At 38.2% G+C, this 17959-nt stretch overlaps 1 protein-coding gene across 2 annotated transcripts; it reads right to left on the bottom strand.

Moving 5' to 3' along the window:
- Positions 1 to 2498: 2498 nt before the first annotated feature.
- Positions 2499 to 17919, bottom strand: SRP54 (signal recognition particle 54). 2 transcript variants are annotated; one of them, XM_005149305.4, is made up of 16 exons: positions 17705 to 17919; positions 14160 to 14268; positions 12601 to 12692; positions 11933 to 12017; positions 10895 to 10999; positions 9505 to 9571; positions 9366 to 9423; positions 8517 to 8667; positions 7548 to 7696; positions 6120 to 6220; positions 5919 to 6005; positions 5499 to 5572; positions 5142 to 5250; positions 4166 to 4336; positions 3607 to 3702; positions 2499 to 2959 (listed from the first exon to the last, which is right to left on the bottom strand). In XM_005149305.4, exons 2-16 carry the CDS (start codon positions 14235 to 14237, stop codon positions 2868 to 2870), a joined length of 1515 nt encoding a protein of 504 aa, XP_005149362.1. In that variant the 5' UTR covers positions 14238 to 14268; positions 17705 to 17919; the 3' UTR covers positions 2499 to 2867. The 2 variants fall into 2 exon arrangements, with proteins under 2 accessions (XP_005149362.1, XP_030904876.1); XM_031049016.2 differs by lacking the exon at positions 17705 to 17919 and adding an exon at positions 17495 to 17513 and having other exon boundaries at positions 2827 to 2959.
- Positions 17920 to 17959: the final 40 nt, after the last annotated feature.

The following is a 17959-nucleotide window of genomic DNA, read 5'->3' on the forward strand; positions in this document are numbered from 1 at the left end:
CGGGCGGCACCACCCATCACCACCGCCCGCCGGGGCGGCGCTTCGAGGCGCCCAGCTCCGCTCTGCACCCCCAAGGACCCGCTCTCCTCCCAGCCCGGCACCAGCTGGAGACGGTGGGGAGCTAGAGGCAACCGGGCTGCCGGGCACAGCCCCATCTACACACAGCAAGAAGCTTACCCCCTCTGTGAAGAAACGATGGGGAAATACACACGTCACCCTCCTCCAATATTATAAAAATGTGCAAAATAACAGAACAATGGCCCGAGAAACACATAAAGGTATTTGACAGGATGTAGTTCTTCTGTTCAAAAGCCAAGCTGCTACCTAAGCCTGAAGTACGTGGTCATTTTACGCATTTTACAGGCCAAACCACAGAACAAGAAAGAGAAACCAAAGGTGCCTTGGCCGTGGGGTTGTGCCCATGTAAGAAAATACCATTTATTCGCAGCAGGCAAGAACAACTGTTGGCCAGGTAATTGGTTTACTTAGCTACTCTAGCACAGACCTGGAGTCCTTTTGTGCTGAGGCCTCCTTGCCACTGGTGATGGCCACTAAACCTGCCAGATGGTTCTGGGGTAGTTGTTACTCATGTCACTTGCTGGCTGTTCTACATTGTTTCTCCTGGGTTTGTGCAGACAGGGCGCCAGAGCAGAATAACAACTCGAGAACAGAGACCATGATAGCTTCTGTTCTCCTGCAACGCCAGGATTTTCTTCTACATAGTGTGCTCTGCAGGGTCCATAAGCATGAAAGAAATTATGGCCATGCTCCCATTTTACAGGTGCTCCTATACAGCAGAATTCTTCCTTTTAAATGCCTCTGACATGAATCTGCATGTATATATACCTAGACACACACATACACACACACATATATATATTAAACTTGGTAACTTTATGCAGTCATACCAAGTAGGTGCCAAAGTTGTTTGTACCTGGCACACTAAGGTAAGAGCAATATACTGCTGTTTATTCCAGTGTATACTTTAGACATTATAATTGTCATATATAACACTTTAAAGTAAATGCCCTTGCTAGTGCCAGTTTGCTTCCTGTCAGGTAGCAGCAGTAAGTTTGGAAATGCTGAAACTAAAGACTAAATGTATACAATGAATTGAAAATAGAAATTAACTGTTGGTAACTGGACAGTCTGACTGAGCCAGTCCAGAAGCATAGACCTTCACCATTCATCCTCAATATACCTATTCATGTTTAATCTCCATCAAGAGCATTCAACTTTCGTTTCTCCTATAGACTGCATTCCTAACCAAGATTTATTTACTACTCTTTGCTGCACAGCTTTCTGTTACATTGGTTCATACTGCTCAAGAACTGAAATTAAAAGAACTATTAAAAAAACTGAACAGTTTTAGTAAACACCACTTAAGTAGCTGAGGACAGCTGTCCAAGCTGGTGACACAAAAGGCTTCATTCTTTTGTTATATTTAAAATATTAAGACCCAACTTTGCTAGTCCTTTTACAGACTCATGCTATGCATAAAATGATGCACTGGAGGTAAATGGCACAGCTGAAGATTTTTCAGCATCCCATGCATTGAACATACATATGACTAATTGCACACAAGATACTTCCACATTATAAACTAAGTTACTGCACATCTTATTTTATTAGGACAGGAACATAATTACCAATAGAATCTATCCACTCACTGTCAGCTGTGTTAGCTACCACCTCAAAGAACTGGCTGATGGAGAGACACACCTGTTCTAACCACTGCATTTGAACACCCCTTAATTACTGCATTTGATTTTTATCTCAACAACAGGGATGGGTGTCCATTTACAACCCAAGCCCTCTCCAGTATATTAAAAGAAATTCTTAATATATTTCCTTGCCTTAAGATGGGGCTGAAAGATCTTACCATATTTGCCAAGATGTATGTTGGATTTCTAGGTTCACCTGGTCTACCTAGTTTCTCAAGTGTGCCTGCAGATTCCACCCTTTTGAGATCAACACAGTAAACTGGAATATTAAAAGAAAAAAATGCTGTAGGAAACAAAAATCAGACTGTAGCTGAGTTGGGGTAATACGCTCAGTCAGATACAACTAGCTGGGTCTGTTTTAAGTTCTGTACCAGCACAGATTTGCTACATACTAAGTAGGTATTAGAACTTATCTCCATGATGAAAGAACTGCTTAATTGGAAGGCTGGTATGAAGACTAATCTTCAGTATGAGACAGCTTGAGAACTGCATACCCATATGGCTTTAGTTACTTCTTTGTGTACAGCGGAAGAACAGTAATGTTCTGAAGCACAAAGGTTTGTACAAACCTGAGCACAGCACATCCGTCTTCTACAAATGCTTCAAGAAAAACACCTGAGCAGCAACAGCACATTTCAGATACTGGATCATTCTTACAGTATCAATGCCAAATATGAGTTAAAACAGCCATTAGAAACAACTCAAACAAAGGAAATCATGCAATTACATACTGACAAAGGACAGTTATGAAAACTGAAGAAACAGGCCATTCCCTTGTTTATAACCACTTAAATTTTATTTTACAGTATATTTGTGACATTTTATGTTACTATAACCAAAGATCAGGGTTGTTTACAAATATAATGGCTGCCATTTGATGTAAACAATTAAAAAGTCTCTAAATATTAAAATTTTACATAATGATTTTGTTCTATTAAATTTAAGTACTCTTTGTGCCATCAGTTATTAGTGGAGAGGAACTAATTTAAGCAAAAATAGTTTTCAGAAATTAGATGTAGAAACTGAGAAGCCTGAATAAGATTTCAAAAGACTACTCCCCTAATCACTGTAAAAAGGACAAAAGCAAATTCATTCACTGAAGTTGCCATGAACGAGTCAAAGTCCACTTTTATTAAGGCTTCTTTACATATTATTGAATCCCATCATGCCTTTCATATTCCCAGCAGCACCTTGTTGGAATTGTCTCATCATTGACTGCAGTCCTGCCATGCCACCTGCAGAAGGTAAATGAGAACATGGTTGTGTTAATTAACTCTGAAGCACAGCTATCTTGCTTGGGGCCTTATCACAGTGAACACACACTATTTCAATAACATACAGATGCAAATGCCCAAGACTGAAGCTAGGTTACAGTGGCTATTGAAAATGGACAGTTGAATAATTACAGGAAGGTCTGCAAAACACCAGGCTTGAAGTAGGTTTTAAGATGACCTGTGTATTAAGATCTAGACAAAAGAAAAAAACCTTAAAGTAGTGACCATTATCAATTAGTAAAGTTTCAGAATGGAGTCTTTATTTAAAGATACTCCTGTAAAATTTAGGCATTTGAGGCAAAGACTACAAAAGAAGGGAAGTTTAGGAATAGATGTGCTTTAGTGCAGTCATGCTTACAGTCACCACTTTACTACTTCAGACACCCCTCCAACTGATCATTTTGAGAGCCAAATCCCAGTGATGAGACTAGATTAAGCATTGGTAACTGCAAAGCATTCATAACACATGGACTAAGCTTTATGATTTTTGTCAGGAAACACTTCATACTGGTACTAAATGCATGCTTTGTCATATCCTCACTTCTATATTTAAAATGCTCCACTGTAATTGGTAGTCCTCTCCTGGAGCTGTAAAAGCCTACACGTACCCATATGATGAAGAACTCTTGGATCCATCATCTTTGCCATCTGTTGGTTCAGTTTGGCCAGCTGAGATGGGTTTACATTCTTTGACATATCACCACCTAATAAAACACAAAAGAAGCAATTGTAAGAAAGTGCATTAACATGTGGGGCTGAAAATAAATCAGACTTCTACCTCCTAATTCTAGATTCTAATCCATTTGAATCCGTGATCATAGTTACTGTATCAGGCACTTAATATTTTAACGATCAACAGTCCCTGCACCCCACATAACAGACTGAAGGGTCAGTAGTGTAGCAGTAATGAAGTCTACATTGATGAAGCCAAAAATACTGTAATTTTCACCACCAAGTTATGCATTAGTTTTGTGAAGATTAACGCAGCTCTCACAAGTTACATAAAAGAACTTTCAAACATCAGGAAAATAAGCAAGCTACAGCTCACTTTGTCCTCTCTCAACACCTGGTTGACATTTTCACATTTCCTCTGTGTTCACACATCACATAACCTCCCCACTGGGTTACTAAATGCTTGGGGTTTTTGTTTGTTTGTTTTTTTTTTACCTTTGAAAAGCCCTTTGATGCCTCCCATCTTTTTCACCATCTGTGCAAACTTAGTATATTGAGTCAACAGCTCCTGAACATCTCTGGTAGAAACACCTGAACCTCTTGCTACTCTTTGGATTCTTCCTGGTTGCTTACTGAAAACTTTGGCACCATCTGTACTGTCAAGTTCTGCAAGTACAGTGTGGGAAAGAAAAATCCATTCAGTTACTGACATTAAAATCTATTACAGCTGGTAGCAAACTTGTTCTCATTATTGTTGAGAACTTAACTTTTGAGCCAGGGATTGAAAACCTTGGTTTAGAAATGACAATGCAGAATTTAACAAATAACTGAGATGTAATATTCTAAGGAGTAGTATAAAAAATTGTTATGTTTGTATAGTAATCACCATGGCAGCAAAAGTCATCTGAATAAATTATGCTTTCAGCATACGTGGTCTTAAAACATATTAATGGGTTTAGCACAAAGGTAAGAACATACTTCTGCAAGAGTTATGAACAGATCAGGAACACCACCTTGAATTCCAGAGATGAGGCTATGTTACATCATGTAAATTTGAGGGTGTGTAGGGAGAACCACAGCAATGACAGATTAAAGATGAATGTAGCTTTTTAATTTGCAAGTATAGCATTAATAATTCAAGAAGCACAGCTACAGGATGAAAAATAAAAGTACATTCATATCCAATAAATACCCTACAATAATCTCCAAATGCTTCAAAATCCCACCTACTCTACACACATAAAGCAGCAATAGGCAACTGTGAAGGTATCTCTAAATATTTAGACTTATTCAGAAAGCTTAAGACATGTATTCTTCCCCATTTCTAAGAGTGATAAATGCTCTTTGTCATTTTCTGTCACTGTAGATGCTGCCGTACCTCCAACTTGTTTCCAAAAAGATCTCTGTAAATAAGCTTGGTCAACAATGGAGAGAAAAAAAAAAAACAAACAGTGTGTGAAGTTTGTTTTACCTTGGTCATTCATACTGTCCATTATAGTCATCAGTTTCTTTAGCCTTGCCATTGATTCCTGTTCATTGCCTTTACTCATAAAATCAGTTCCAAAACCAGGGATCATACCCTTGTTTTAAAAATGGAAAAAAAATACTGTGTCAGAAGAGGCAGACCTAATTTCAATTAAGCAGCCAGAAATATGGATCGCAAGCTTTAGTTCAGTTGTTATGTATCGCAGTAAGCAAGTAATTTCACATTTCTGAAAAAGTACGGACTCTTAGCATTAGATTCAATTAAGAGTTTTAATTTTACAGCAAAGTCTGTCAAATAGAAATGAAAATCTGATAAACCAAGAATATTTTGAGGATAACTAACCAAGATCTGACTGAACGGTCCCATTTTCATGATGTTTTGGAATTGTTCATACATATCTCTTAACGTAAATTGACCTGAAGAGCAACAACAAAGCAATAGGTTTAGCAGAAGTCACACTAGCATTTTGGCCTTGCTGTCTTTTCTGTTATTCTTTATATTCACAAGGTAAATACTACAGTGATTAGATAAATCAAACTCTTTCCTATTACCATGGCTAAACTGTTTTAGATAGCACACACTTAAGCATTAAACTAATTATTCTGCGGTCTGACACACTTTATCACTCAAAAAACAACACAACTATGTACATGAAACAAATTACTTGTCTACAGACTAATTCAATGGTCTACAGCTCTGAGACAACTTGCCATGATTAGGTTATGCTAATAACCCACAATTCAGTCCTTGGGAATAACTTACCATGTTTGAGCTTTTCTATGAGTGCTTCATTATCATCCAACTTTAACTCGTTTACTTTATCTATCAATCCTTCAATATCACCCATACCTGGAAAAGAAACAACCCAGCTCTGAGGTTAGCATTAAAAGAAAGTGACACTTCAACTTCTATTATCCAATTCAAATTAAGTGTCTTTTAAGTACAGCTGTACATAGTACATACCTAGAAGTTTGCTGATGAAAGGCTGTGTTTTAAAGGGCTCAAAGTCATCTATGTGTTCACCAGTTCCAATAAAAATAATAGGACTCTTTGTGGCAGCAACTCTGCAGTAAAATATATTTTATGAAATGGCCTCTCAAAAACCACCCATCTTTTGTACTACCCATTAACATAATCAGCTAGGCATCAGCACATTGCATCCTTTCTCCTCAACTGTTCATCCCACTCCTCAAACTATTAATACAAAAACATCCAGCATTTAGGATGGGTAGCTGGGAGAAGCTGACAAGATGTTTCTCTAGTTTGTAAAATACAAGCTCTGCTTTGAAAAATATCAACAGACATATTCTCCATTTTATCCTAGTGGTCTCTTTGCTAGTATTGCAAGGACAGATGAGACAGGCATTGATTACTTTTTCTTCAAGGTACCTCCTGCAACAGACAGCAATCTTGTTTCCAACTCAGGAAAAAAAGCTTAGACATAAGAAAGAACTTTTTCATCAATCATTGGCACTAGCTTTTACATTAATTCATCTTCCAGTCTACAGAATGTATAGAACAAACACAGCAGACTTAACACATACAAGCACATGACAACTAGAACAGGCTTTTCATATTTTTTGTTTTGTTGGTTTGCTTTTTTTTGCTGTAAATAACAGCAAAATAGGCATGACAGTTCATGAACTCTAACACTTAAGATCAAAGTCAGACAGCAGTTTAGTAAGTCATTAACTAGACTGTTTTGACAAATCATCTCAGGTGCCTACAAGCTATATCATTGAAGCACAGCTGAAGATTAGTCTGACACGCCATCGTATAAGGCTGAAGATAAAACGTTAACATTTTCTAGTCAATTGAGTTTGTCAAGATACAGCACAAGGGAAATCCAACAGGAATGCTATTCATGAAAGTATGAATGAATACTAATTTTTTTATCAAATTGCTGGACACTGGCAATCCAGAAGTTTGATTTGCGTAACAGTTTTAAAGCCATTAGATATGACTAGCTAGAGTTTTCCCCTTTTGAAAAAAAAATCTTGGGCATTAAATGAGAAGCAAAATTTTCAAGTAAGTCATATCTGTTAAGTCCAAATTTATGTTTTTGTAAAAAAAAAATTTGAATAGGCAAGAAACAATAAATACAACTGCTTGATGCTGTTTTCAGAAAGCGCAAGTCTGACATGTTACAATACACACTACTGTATTGGAAGTACGTCAGAAGATCTGATACTGACTAACGTTAAATAGTCCATGGGTGATCCTATCCACCAGAAGTAGGATAAGAACATAACTGCTATTTACTTAAATCTTAGATTCTGTGCAGTATGACAGTAACATTTTCATAGGCAAGATTTTTTGAGACACTAACATATATTTCATGGTTGTCTATGCACGGCCAGGTGCTGGACACAACTGCAACACAATACTTACGCACTAAGAGCTCCACCTCCTTTTGCATGTCCATCAAGCTTAGTAACAATCACAGAAGCTACATCTACTTTATCTTTGAAAGCTTTAGCTTGAGCTTCACAAGCTTGGCCAATGGAAGCATCCATCACGTAAACAATGTTATCTGGTTGCTAGGAGAAATAAGAGATACATAAAGTAATCATTTCCTTCTTGCTTAAACAGTGTTCATGCATTATGGTCAACAGCAGAACTAACTGCAATAAGAGCATGTTAAGGGCTGTGCAGTTTGAAAGAAAAGGACAGCTGTTTTACAAACAGTATGTCTAACAACCATCTGAAAACTGATGCTGTATCACTATGACTGATCTGCAACACAAAAATATTACAAGTTTATAGGTTTACAGTGATTACTTATGTTTTGAGTGATTTTAGCTAGTATCTGAGACAATAAGCTAATTAGGATCTATGAGCAACTAATGGCTAATGTTTTCCCTTGGCTTTTACATTAAGAGCTTTAGGAAATCTATTCCTCTGACAACAAGTTAGCTATTAGCAACAGCTGTGTGGGAACCATCATACTGTCATGCAAGACCACAGAATCAAATAGTCAGACTCTGAAAACCCATACAAGAAACACCAGCTTCATTTACGTATCAAAGCAGTTGAAAGTTATCCAATCATGTTCTTTGTTTCAGGGCAATTATTTTGACAATCACAGAAAATTCAGTACACCTAGCAACAGAAAACCAGATCAGACTGGTTCTTTTATCTAGTTTTTCAATAAAAAGACCTTGAAATGGAGAAGTTAAGCAGGAATGGCAGTCTAGTTACATGCAAGCATCCTCTTGAATTAAAGATAGAAGAATTAAAACTATCAAGTACTGATCATCCAGCCCTGGTTTAACCACACAGAACATTAGGAGATAAACACAAATTAATTGTAGTCAAATTACTATAACAGAAGTTGTTGTATTTCTTGAAACTACTCACTATGGCATTAGCAACTTGTAACATCTCTTCAAACAAAGAGTCTTCCTGTTTGTGACGTCCACTTGTATCAACAATGATTATTTCAAAGTTTTCATTTTTAAATTTCTCAACACCTTCTGAGGCAATAATTACAGGATCCATTTCTGTATAACTGATCGCAAAGAAAAACAAAGAAAACAACAAGAAGAATAAATGACAAATCAGCTTAGAGTTACCAAAGAAACTAATTCAAACTTTCATCACCTCACTATAAACTGGTTAATGATCTGGATTTCAAGAGTGACTTTCTCTCATGTCAAGCAAAAAAATTGATTTAAAATATGTCTAAGTCATTTGCCCTTACTATTTAGTAAAGTAAAGCACAAAGGACTGCATGTCTCCCCTGCTGAAAACTGCACTAAACAGCCCTTCTCTGAAACAGGATTTAACTGAGCACCTAGACAGTACACTTCCCATGAAGCTTAGGGAAAATTTATTTCTTGCTTTATAAAAGCTCTTTTAGGTTCACTGCTGCCCCTACTTGACAATAAAAATTAAGGGTCCAAAAATCATACCCTTTGATCAGTAACAGTACTTCCTGAAAATCTGTCCAGTACAGACCTATAAACTGCCACTCACTGAGAGAACATTCAAGGGAATTATCCCCAAATGCCTGATCTCTTAAGCTACCTTTACCTTCTACTGCTGGCATACAGCACACTGGATTAAGCAGAATATTCACCTAATCAAAGTAAATATTACAAAATCCAAGTAATCACGCAACACTGAATGGGGCCTAGTGAGAGATGTTCAGTAAAGAACAACACATCGTTGGAACTGAATTGTTCTCTGATTCTGAAAGATGCTTACCTTCCATAAAAGGGAATTCTTGCTTTTGTGGCGTTCTGCTTTAACTGGTCAAAAGCACCTGTAAGACAGGTATAGTCAAGGAGCTGTTAAAAAAAAATCTGTAAGTATTAAAGAACCACATCATTAAAGAGTGGATTACCTGCTCTGTACGTGTCTGCACATATCAAACATGTCTTCCAACCTTTCCTCTGATAAAAGTATGCTAACTGTGAAAAGAAATCCAAAACAAGTAGTTACATTAAAATCTCATGAGAAATCATGACACTGTATAACAACTTATATGCCACTGAAGTACAGACTCAAAAAAAAAAATAAATCAAGCCAGCTTTCTTATAACTTAGTAACACTGTACAAGTACCCAATGTGAACATCTCTGTTGTTTAGAAAAGTATGTTACACAAGTAATTATTAAAGGCAAGATGAAACAACTGCTTGCCTCTGCTCCTGATTCCAGTTTCCTGAGCTAGGAATGACTACAAATAATTCCAGTTCCCATTTTACTAACTCCTGGATTCTGCTTACTGTTAATACTGCAGATAGAACTAGCTTTTAGAAACTACATAGTAGTTATTCTCATACTAAAGCTAGAACACAGCACTGTACCATCTACTAGGAAGAAAATTAACCCAGTCAAAAAAAGGACACTACCCAAAGCAGTAAGTACTTCAATATTAAGTACTGTAATGGCTACAACTTGCACAGCTCTGTTTCTGTACTTCCAGAGGAACAAAGATAATTCCATTTCAAGGACATGTGTTAAAGGATTGAATGGAATCCTTACTTTCTTGTAAAAGTCAGTTTCACTGGTACAATGTATGTTCACAGAATATCTGGTTGACCAAAGACAGACTTCCAAAACACAGTTTGCCTACAGAAGCACTAGAAGAGACTTATTAAATCAGAATAGTGGTATATTTGGAATAGCCTTTGTGTGAATCTCAGAAGCAAATGACTGAAAAAAACAACAAAGATGCATCTTTTTCCACAGGATATTTTTTCCTCCCAACAACTATCATAAACAGGTTAAACACTGAATCAGAGCATGCTTTTTTTAGCCTTAAAAAAACAAATCCAAATCTTCCCAATGAGGTTGGGGCTGGAAGAAGTTTCACATCACCTACTCATACTTAAATGAGATATCTAACACAGATGCCAGCTCCCACTGGTCTCCCTAAACAGGTAATGGAATGAGATCAGTTCCATTCGTAATACCGGTCTTAGACCCAGAAAGAATGGAATTTCTTGTCCATAAATAGTACTGTTTTATCAAGAGCTTAGTTTAAAAAAGAAATCTTGAAGAAAGTTCTACAAACCATAAAATGCCCCACAAGAACATTACTTTGGACATTCTTCTCATCTCAGAAGCCCCTCTGCAAAAATATCTCTACAGTTTAATCAGTACTTTCCTACTAACAGAAACAGCACTGATCACAAGCAAATCATACCAAAGCAGCCCAATGACCACCACCTTCCCCAAGAAACAAAAAACATTAAAAAAGACATGCAAACAGATTCACAGTGCAAGTTACCTTTGAACAGGTTGTTGTTTTACCACTTCCTTGCAAACCAACAAACATTATAATATTCTGTTTTCCTTTGGTAGGTGTCCATGCTTTGACTCCAGGATCTACAAGCTAAAGAATAATGTGTATCGCAGAACTGAACTTCAGAAGCACAGAACAGTGTCACAGTCACGCTAGGTGCCTGGTTTTATATCCAGTGCAGCAAACCAATTTATACATAGTCTAGTCTAATTTTGGCTTAGATGCTTGCTGATTTACAGTGACAAGCAACAGTCTGTGCAAGATATCTAAAAATACATAGTGTTATGCATAATAATTCTCTAACAGTAACAGTGTTAATTTATTTGTAATATCAAGCACCAAAGTCATGGTGGCCTTTATAACACAGCACAACAGACAACACAGAAACTTGACCTCAACCCCACCATCACTGCTCAAGATGGATCTCTTCTGGTGAAAATCCTACAGTAAAGAAGACTTCTTAGGGTTGCTGCCTCACTTCTCAAAAAGTAGAAGGTACATACATTCCAGAGAACTAGCATATGGGTGGGCACAGACAACAGAAGAACAAAAGACTATACTGTTAACTGGAAAAAGAAAATAATACTGATACCCAGGTACTGATTTGACCCAGCAGGCAGATTAAAGAAAAATGGTGCCATGACTGCTGGGTTGTTAATTAACACTTTTTCAAAGGATTATAAGTCGTTTAAGCAAATCTTTATTAGGGTAGCAAAGGTGTGTTTCTGGAACAAGCAACGACATTCCAGAAGCTAACAGTATTTTACCCTTATTTTGTCTTTGAATTTCAATTGAAGATTAAGAACAGCTGAACTTGAAGCTAAAATAGAAGTTAGTCAGATCGATGCCCAGGGAGTAGCTTCAATCAGAAGAATACTACTGTTTGCAATAGTAAAAAGCCTTACAACAAGAAACATAACTGCAGGTACCACACAGCAACCTTAATGCTTGGCCTGCTACTGTACTGATTCTACAGCCTAGGCTGTACAAGAAAAGTGACATAATACAGTTTTGAAGTCCTACCTTAACAAGCTCCTTAAAGACAGCATGCTGAATCATTTTTCTTTTGTTAAGGCCAGATGCCATTTCCTCCAGATCAATTGCAGACCTGAGTTTAGGAAAACCATGAAACACAGCATAACTTACAGCATCACTTTAACCTAGGCATAAATGAAATCTTTGTAACTGGAACACACTGATTTGCCTTGAGTTTTCAGACAGGACATATTTAAGAAGACAAGCACTTGAGACATTACTTTATATGCAGGACAAAGCCAGGTTTCTAAAATACTTGGATCTTTCAGACTTGCATCTACTTGAATTACACGTCTGATAACAGCCAAGTAACAGTACTGGTCTTATTATATATATATTATACTGGATCTACTTATACCCAGCACAGAACACGTGAAGACAAGGTGTCTAGGAATTAACAAAGAACTTGTTTATCACACTATTCAACTGATAACAGGAACATTATTTTGAAACAAGCTTAACAATAACTGGCTAAACTTCATGAAGATTCCTTGAAGAAAACTGGCTAGACATTTAGTTTAAACTGTATTTTCCTGTTAAAGATAAACCATGTGTGTCTAAGAAAACCATACAAAGTTAGAAGTTATTCTTCTGTAACCTTGAATTGCAGCTTTTACAAACATCAGAAGTTTAAGCATTTTGATTAGTTTACTTACTTGACATTTTCTCTGAGTTGTTTCACAAGTTTAATATTAACATCAGCTTCCAGTAATGCTGTACATACTTCTTTTAACATAGCATTTAAAACCTTTAAAGTATAAAAGAAAAATGGTTTTACAATACACAGTATTAGTCCAAAATAAGATGTGAAGTATTTACCATATAACCAAGGCTTTTAAAAAATAAATGCATGCAGTCCTATCATACTGACTGCCACAAAGAAAAAAATCTATGCATTTGTTCCTATGCAAATCCAATTTAAACTTCAAAGGGTAATATGGGGAAATAAGGGTCCTCAACTTGTAATATGCACACTATAACAAAGTAACACAGAACACTTCCTATTGCGTTTAGCACAACAGCAGCTTGCATGGTAGCAAGTCTTCCTAAACTTCCCTGTAGGCACTCCTTAGAGTCAACTGTACCAAAAAGCTACAAAAAGAATCTCGTAACACAATCTGTAAATAAAAGCATCCCTTAAAGCAAAAATGGACATACTGTCATCTGCATTCTCAGGAACTGGACTGCTGCTCTGGGGTATATCTTTTAGGCAAGTAAGTGCCTCAGTTAGGAACCCAATTTAGTGGTTTTCAATGTGAAAAGCCATGAACAGAAAGACTTTTTCTGAAAGTAACACCTGCAAAAATGGTTTCATTTGCACAGCTTGAGTTCTTGCAAAAGAAAAGTTTCCACTGCTGAAAGCAAAAAACAAAATTGGGCTATGTTAGATTCAGTTAAGGAGTTGTTGTCTCCCAGCTTGAGATTTGTTAAAAATCTTTCTTCTGTGCACAAGTTCCAACCCTATAACCCTTGATAAGCCTGCTTTTTAGTTACTTTAAGCCACCTGTCTGCCTTCCCAAAAAGAGTTTCTAACAATTTATTTACTCAGAGGCCATTCTAAACCATCACATCAATTAGTTTCCGCTCTGTTTTCAGTCCATATAGCAGAAAATACTTATTTATAATTTCAAACCCTAAATTTAAAAGAAAACAAAAACCAAAACCCAACAAAAAAACAAAAGCAAACCCAACAGACTACTCCAAGACATCCTCCTCAGTCACATATTGGCTTGAATATAAAGACAGCAAAAAACTATAATCTTCACATTTAAGACAGCAAAGTTCACACTGAAAGCTATTTGCTCTTTTCACACTTCAGCTTCTCGCAGCCATCTCCATAATCCAGCTGCACACACAGGTATAAATAAGAGCACTCTATATAGTCTCACAGCCTATCTTCCACCCAACCATAGGCACATTTTGCCTTCTTTAGTGTTACCTCCTCAGAATGCTAATCTCCCTTAGTACAGCCACCATGCTCAAGGACCTTTTGACCACAGGACTCACTCTCCCCGAGGTGATTATATATGTCTATATCTGGTTCTAAGTTTTGGTAGTAATATCAGGGGGTTAAAACCTCTAGCTAAAACTTCTACCTGAGAGAAAAGAACCTCAAGATAACATCAACCTACCTCAAGCTTCTCATAAGCCTTTGAGAACTTCTCAGAACTTTTCTTTCTAAATGTTAGTGCCAGCACACATGCATACTACGTACCTCTTCATTGATAATTGTAGCATTGCTCAGTGAGCGTAATGCTGAAGTTATTTTTCTTCCAAGATCTGCTAGAACCATTTTGGCAGCTTCAAGTACAACTTAGAAGAATCTGAAAAACAATTAAAAATTAAATTTAAACCTAGTTGAAGCTATGCCTTCACCAAGTAATTATTCCAGTATCTTTTGGGTTAAGAAACCTGCTTTCCACTCTAGAAAGCACACAAGTTTTACTTTTTTTAAAGTTATTTTTAGGAAATACTGGCCTGAAGCTAATTTTAGGCTATCATGATGGCCTACTTGAAAATAGAGACTCCATGCTGCCATTAGAAAGCATTTCACTGTCTGGAATATTTGTGCATCGAGTTCACTATGAAATAAACAGTCCAGCCAAAGTTCCAGAAAGAGTGCTAACTGCTTTTTATCTTATCAGCAATATGCTACAGGACAGAATAAAACCAACCAGAATAGCCTAGAAGTTCTGCATCCTACAAAATATTTTGCTAGCAAAATTGAACATTACATATCGGTTATACTTTATCTACCTTATATTAAATCAAACTGGATTTCCCATTCTAGCAACCCCTCAAGCATACTTAAATTTTAAGAAGCAAAATTCACATTGCATTTTTTAATGTTTGGGGGGAGGGGGAAGGTGGTTGTTTTGCTTTTTTAAACCAGCCTATTATTGCTGACTACAGACACAAATTTATATATAAATCTAAAGCATACCACAACTTGTACTTAAGAAACCATAAAGAGTTAATTTCTGAAGGGTAAGCATAGTTTAATCAACATGCTAAGCCACCCTACCTCCTATACAAGGTGGCAAGTTATTCAGGAGAACACATGGCAGGAACAGTAACTCAGAATTCTGAAAAGGGCAAACCAAGATTTGTCTAATGAGCAAATAAAGTTGCAACATCATTGTTACTGCCGAAATAGAGAACTTCAGACACTTCTTGTTTATCTTCCAATTTCATAGGGTTTTTTCCTCATACACAACTCAAACTATTCCCTTGCCGACAGCTGAATTCAGAACCACACATTTGAATTCCTCCATCCAGAATGGAAAGCAAACTTGCCAATGATGAGCGCCTCTCTAAGCAAAGTAGCTGAGAGTTTTTCAGATTTTGGTGAATTTTCCCCCTTGCTCTTCAAATGACTAGAGGACTAAATAGACAAGAGAGGTTGGTCTATTTAGTAAAATTAAGAACACATAATTAACTACACTTATATTTTCTCTGAGAGTGCTTCAACCTAGATAAAATAAAAAGCTCATTATACACACACATCAAGATTTATCAGCTGCACAAGCCCCAAAAAGCAAAGTTTACGGTATGTTTATAAATACGTACAAAGATATATTCCAAAGTATATAAAATAAATTACACACAAGCCAACCTCCTGACTGCTTTGCCTAATTGAGAGTTAATGAAATGTTATGAAGTCAGCAGTTTAAGAAAAAAAACGCAAGAAACACAACTGTCCAACCCCTCTGATATTGAGGCCACAACCCAGAACAAAACCTCCAGAAGATTCAAGATAAATACATTCAAAGTATAGGCCTCAGGTGTAGCAAATGATGCAAATAAATATATGTACAGATTTTAGATTTAATGTACATTATATGAACAGACAATTCCAAAGTGACATACATGACCATGCCAACTTGACATTTCATTTAGAAATTTGTCTATGCTTCCTAGGAAACTCCATAAAATATTTGCAGATCAGTATGCTAACAGATATGGATATCCAGCTTCTTCCTTTGCTGGAAGAGGACTCCTATATGACATCTGAGGCAGGAAAACTCCAAGTTTTCCTCAGAAGCCACATAAGTCACATCTTGCAAAACAGTTCTGAAAAAGCATTATCATCAATATAATCTCCCAGAGGGTGCCAGGAAAGCAGAAATTCAGAATGTTTTGCAAGTTTGTTTCCCAGGAAAATCACAGTCATTGTAAAAAAACCCCTCCAAACAAAGAAATAATAAAACCTTTAAAAACAGTATTCCATCTCAGAAAGATCTGAGCTCCTACAACTGCAGCTACAGACAACACTTACCCAGAACACTCAGATATAAGAGCTTAGAAATTTGATAGCATGACCATAATACAGCAGCTGGGTAAAAACTCAATATTTAAAATTGGTTTCCAGAGCTCTATGGATCTCCAAATAATAAAAAAAAAATTATGTCCTAATAAACAAATGTTTAACTCCAAAAGCTTCTTTCAACAGCCTTACAGTAAGAATAATACAAATAGTATACTAAGGGATGAGTTTAAACATTTTACTATCAGATCTAGCACATTAAGGATTTATAAACCATCAGAATTACTAAGGAATACCAACTACAGAAATTAATATAACTTTTCATACACAGTCCATCCAAGAAGATGAAAAGACACGTAAGCTGTGTTAGCAGGTAGCCAACTTGGATTGGCAGGTGCCCAGACAGGCACTAACAGTGACTGCACTGCAGAATGAGTATAGGCTGCGTGCAGAGCATCTGCAGTTCTGGAAAAGCTTTTTAGCTTTGATGCAGCACTCTATAAGCTCACTGTATAGGTCTGAACCTGCCAGGCCCCAAAAGACCAGCAAAACAACTAAGCTTCATCAAGCAGGCCTCGTGCTGAGGAAGGCCATGAGTGCTATACGGACTGAGCTGCCTGAAGCAGAAGCAGCCTGGGCACCTCGGCACTGAGCTCCCAGGTTCCACTGCAGAGTGCAAGACCTCTCCACTTGCTACTGAAAAGTGGCATTTCAGGAATAAAGGGGCAGCAGAAATAGTGGGGGTTTTATTAAGCCATAACAAAATAGCAGTAAAAATTCTCAAGAGCCAGTCCACCTACCCCTGCCTATCCATCTAGTATAAAACTCAAACCAAAAGTAGTCCAGCTCAACTAGCAGGACTCTCTAATGCATGGAATTTTTTAAAGATAACAGCTTTAGCAGATAACAGCTGTTTTAAGGATAACAAGCAAAAGAAATACTTAAAATCTGTACTATAAAGTTATACTAAACACATACATGGATTAGGACCCACTGTAAGTCTAATATCATAACAACAAAGGCTGATTCACAGGTGGGAATGGGTTGAGCTTCTACAGCGGCACTCAGTCCCAACATACTAGTTTCCAGCTTCTGAAATTACCCGAGGAGAGGCAGGAAAGCAGCCCCAAAACCGCAGCAGGAACTGGCCATCCTGCCTATGGCCCTGCAGCCTTGTTTTCACTGAAAAGCTAAAACTGGCGAAAAGGCAGACCTACTAGATGCCCGGTCCCAGCCTTTTCCCCACGCATCCAGAGCTAACCAGACCGCCAGCGGCCGCGTACCGGGCCGGCCCAGCCCTGTTCCAGCGACGGCCTGGGAAAGTGCAGTAGCTCAACAGCAGCCAGGGCAGCGCGGTCCGGCAGCTGTCCAGCAGGCCGGGGGGCAGACCCGCCGCCCACTCCCCAGGGCCAGCAGGGCGTGGGTGCCCGCTCTACCCGCGGCAGGATCGCCGCCGGGGTTGGGTCGCAGTCCCGCTTCGCGCTAGCACTGACCGGGAGCAGGGCGCGGGGCCCAGTCGAGCCGCCGCGGCACAGCCGCCCAACGCTCCGCACCCGCCACTGGCGACCGCGACACAGCAGCTCCCACAGCTACCGGTTGGCCGGGGAAACGTCACCACTCGTCCTCTCCCCACGGGCCACGGCTCACTTCCGTTTCCGGGGCGCGCGCGCGCCCTCCGCCTCCTTAAGGTAGTCCCAGAGAGACCCACAACGGAGACGGACAGCGGCCCTAGGAACCTCGGGGCGCCA

This window comes from Melopsittacus undulatus, chromosome 4 (genome assembly GCF_012275295.1).
Source record: "Melopsittacus undulatus isolate bMelUnd1 chromosome 4, bMelUnd1.mat.Z, whole genome shotgun sequence".
Lineage (NCBI taxonomy): Eukaryota > Metazoa > Chordata > Aves > Psittaciformes > Psittaculidae > Melopsittacus > Melopsittacus undulatus.

Bases quoted from the DNA above. Each gene is read 5' to 3' on its own strand.
- SRP54 (XM_005149305.4), bottom strand. From the start codon at position 14,237: ATGGTTCTAGCAGATCTTGGAAGAAAAATAACTTCAGCATTACGCTCA. The intron at 12,693-14,159 runs GTACGTAGTATG...TATACTTTAAAG, and splicing joins CTACAATTATCAATGAAGAG to GTTTTAAATGCTATGTTAAA. The intron at 2,960-3,606 runs GTACGTGTAGGC...TACCTTCTGCAG, and splicing joins AAGAGTTCTTCATCATATGG to GTGGCATGGCAGGACTGCAG.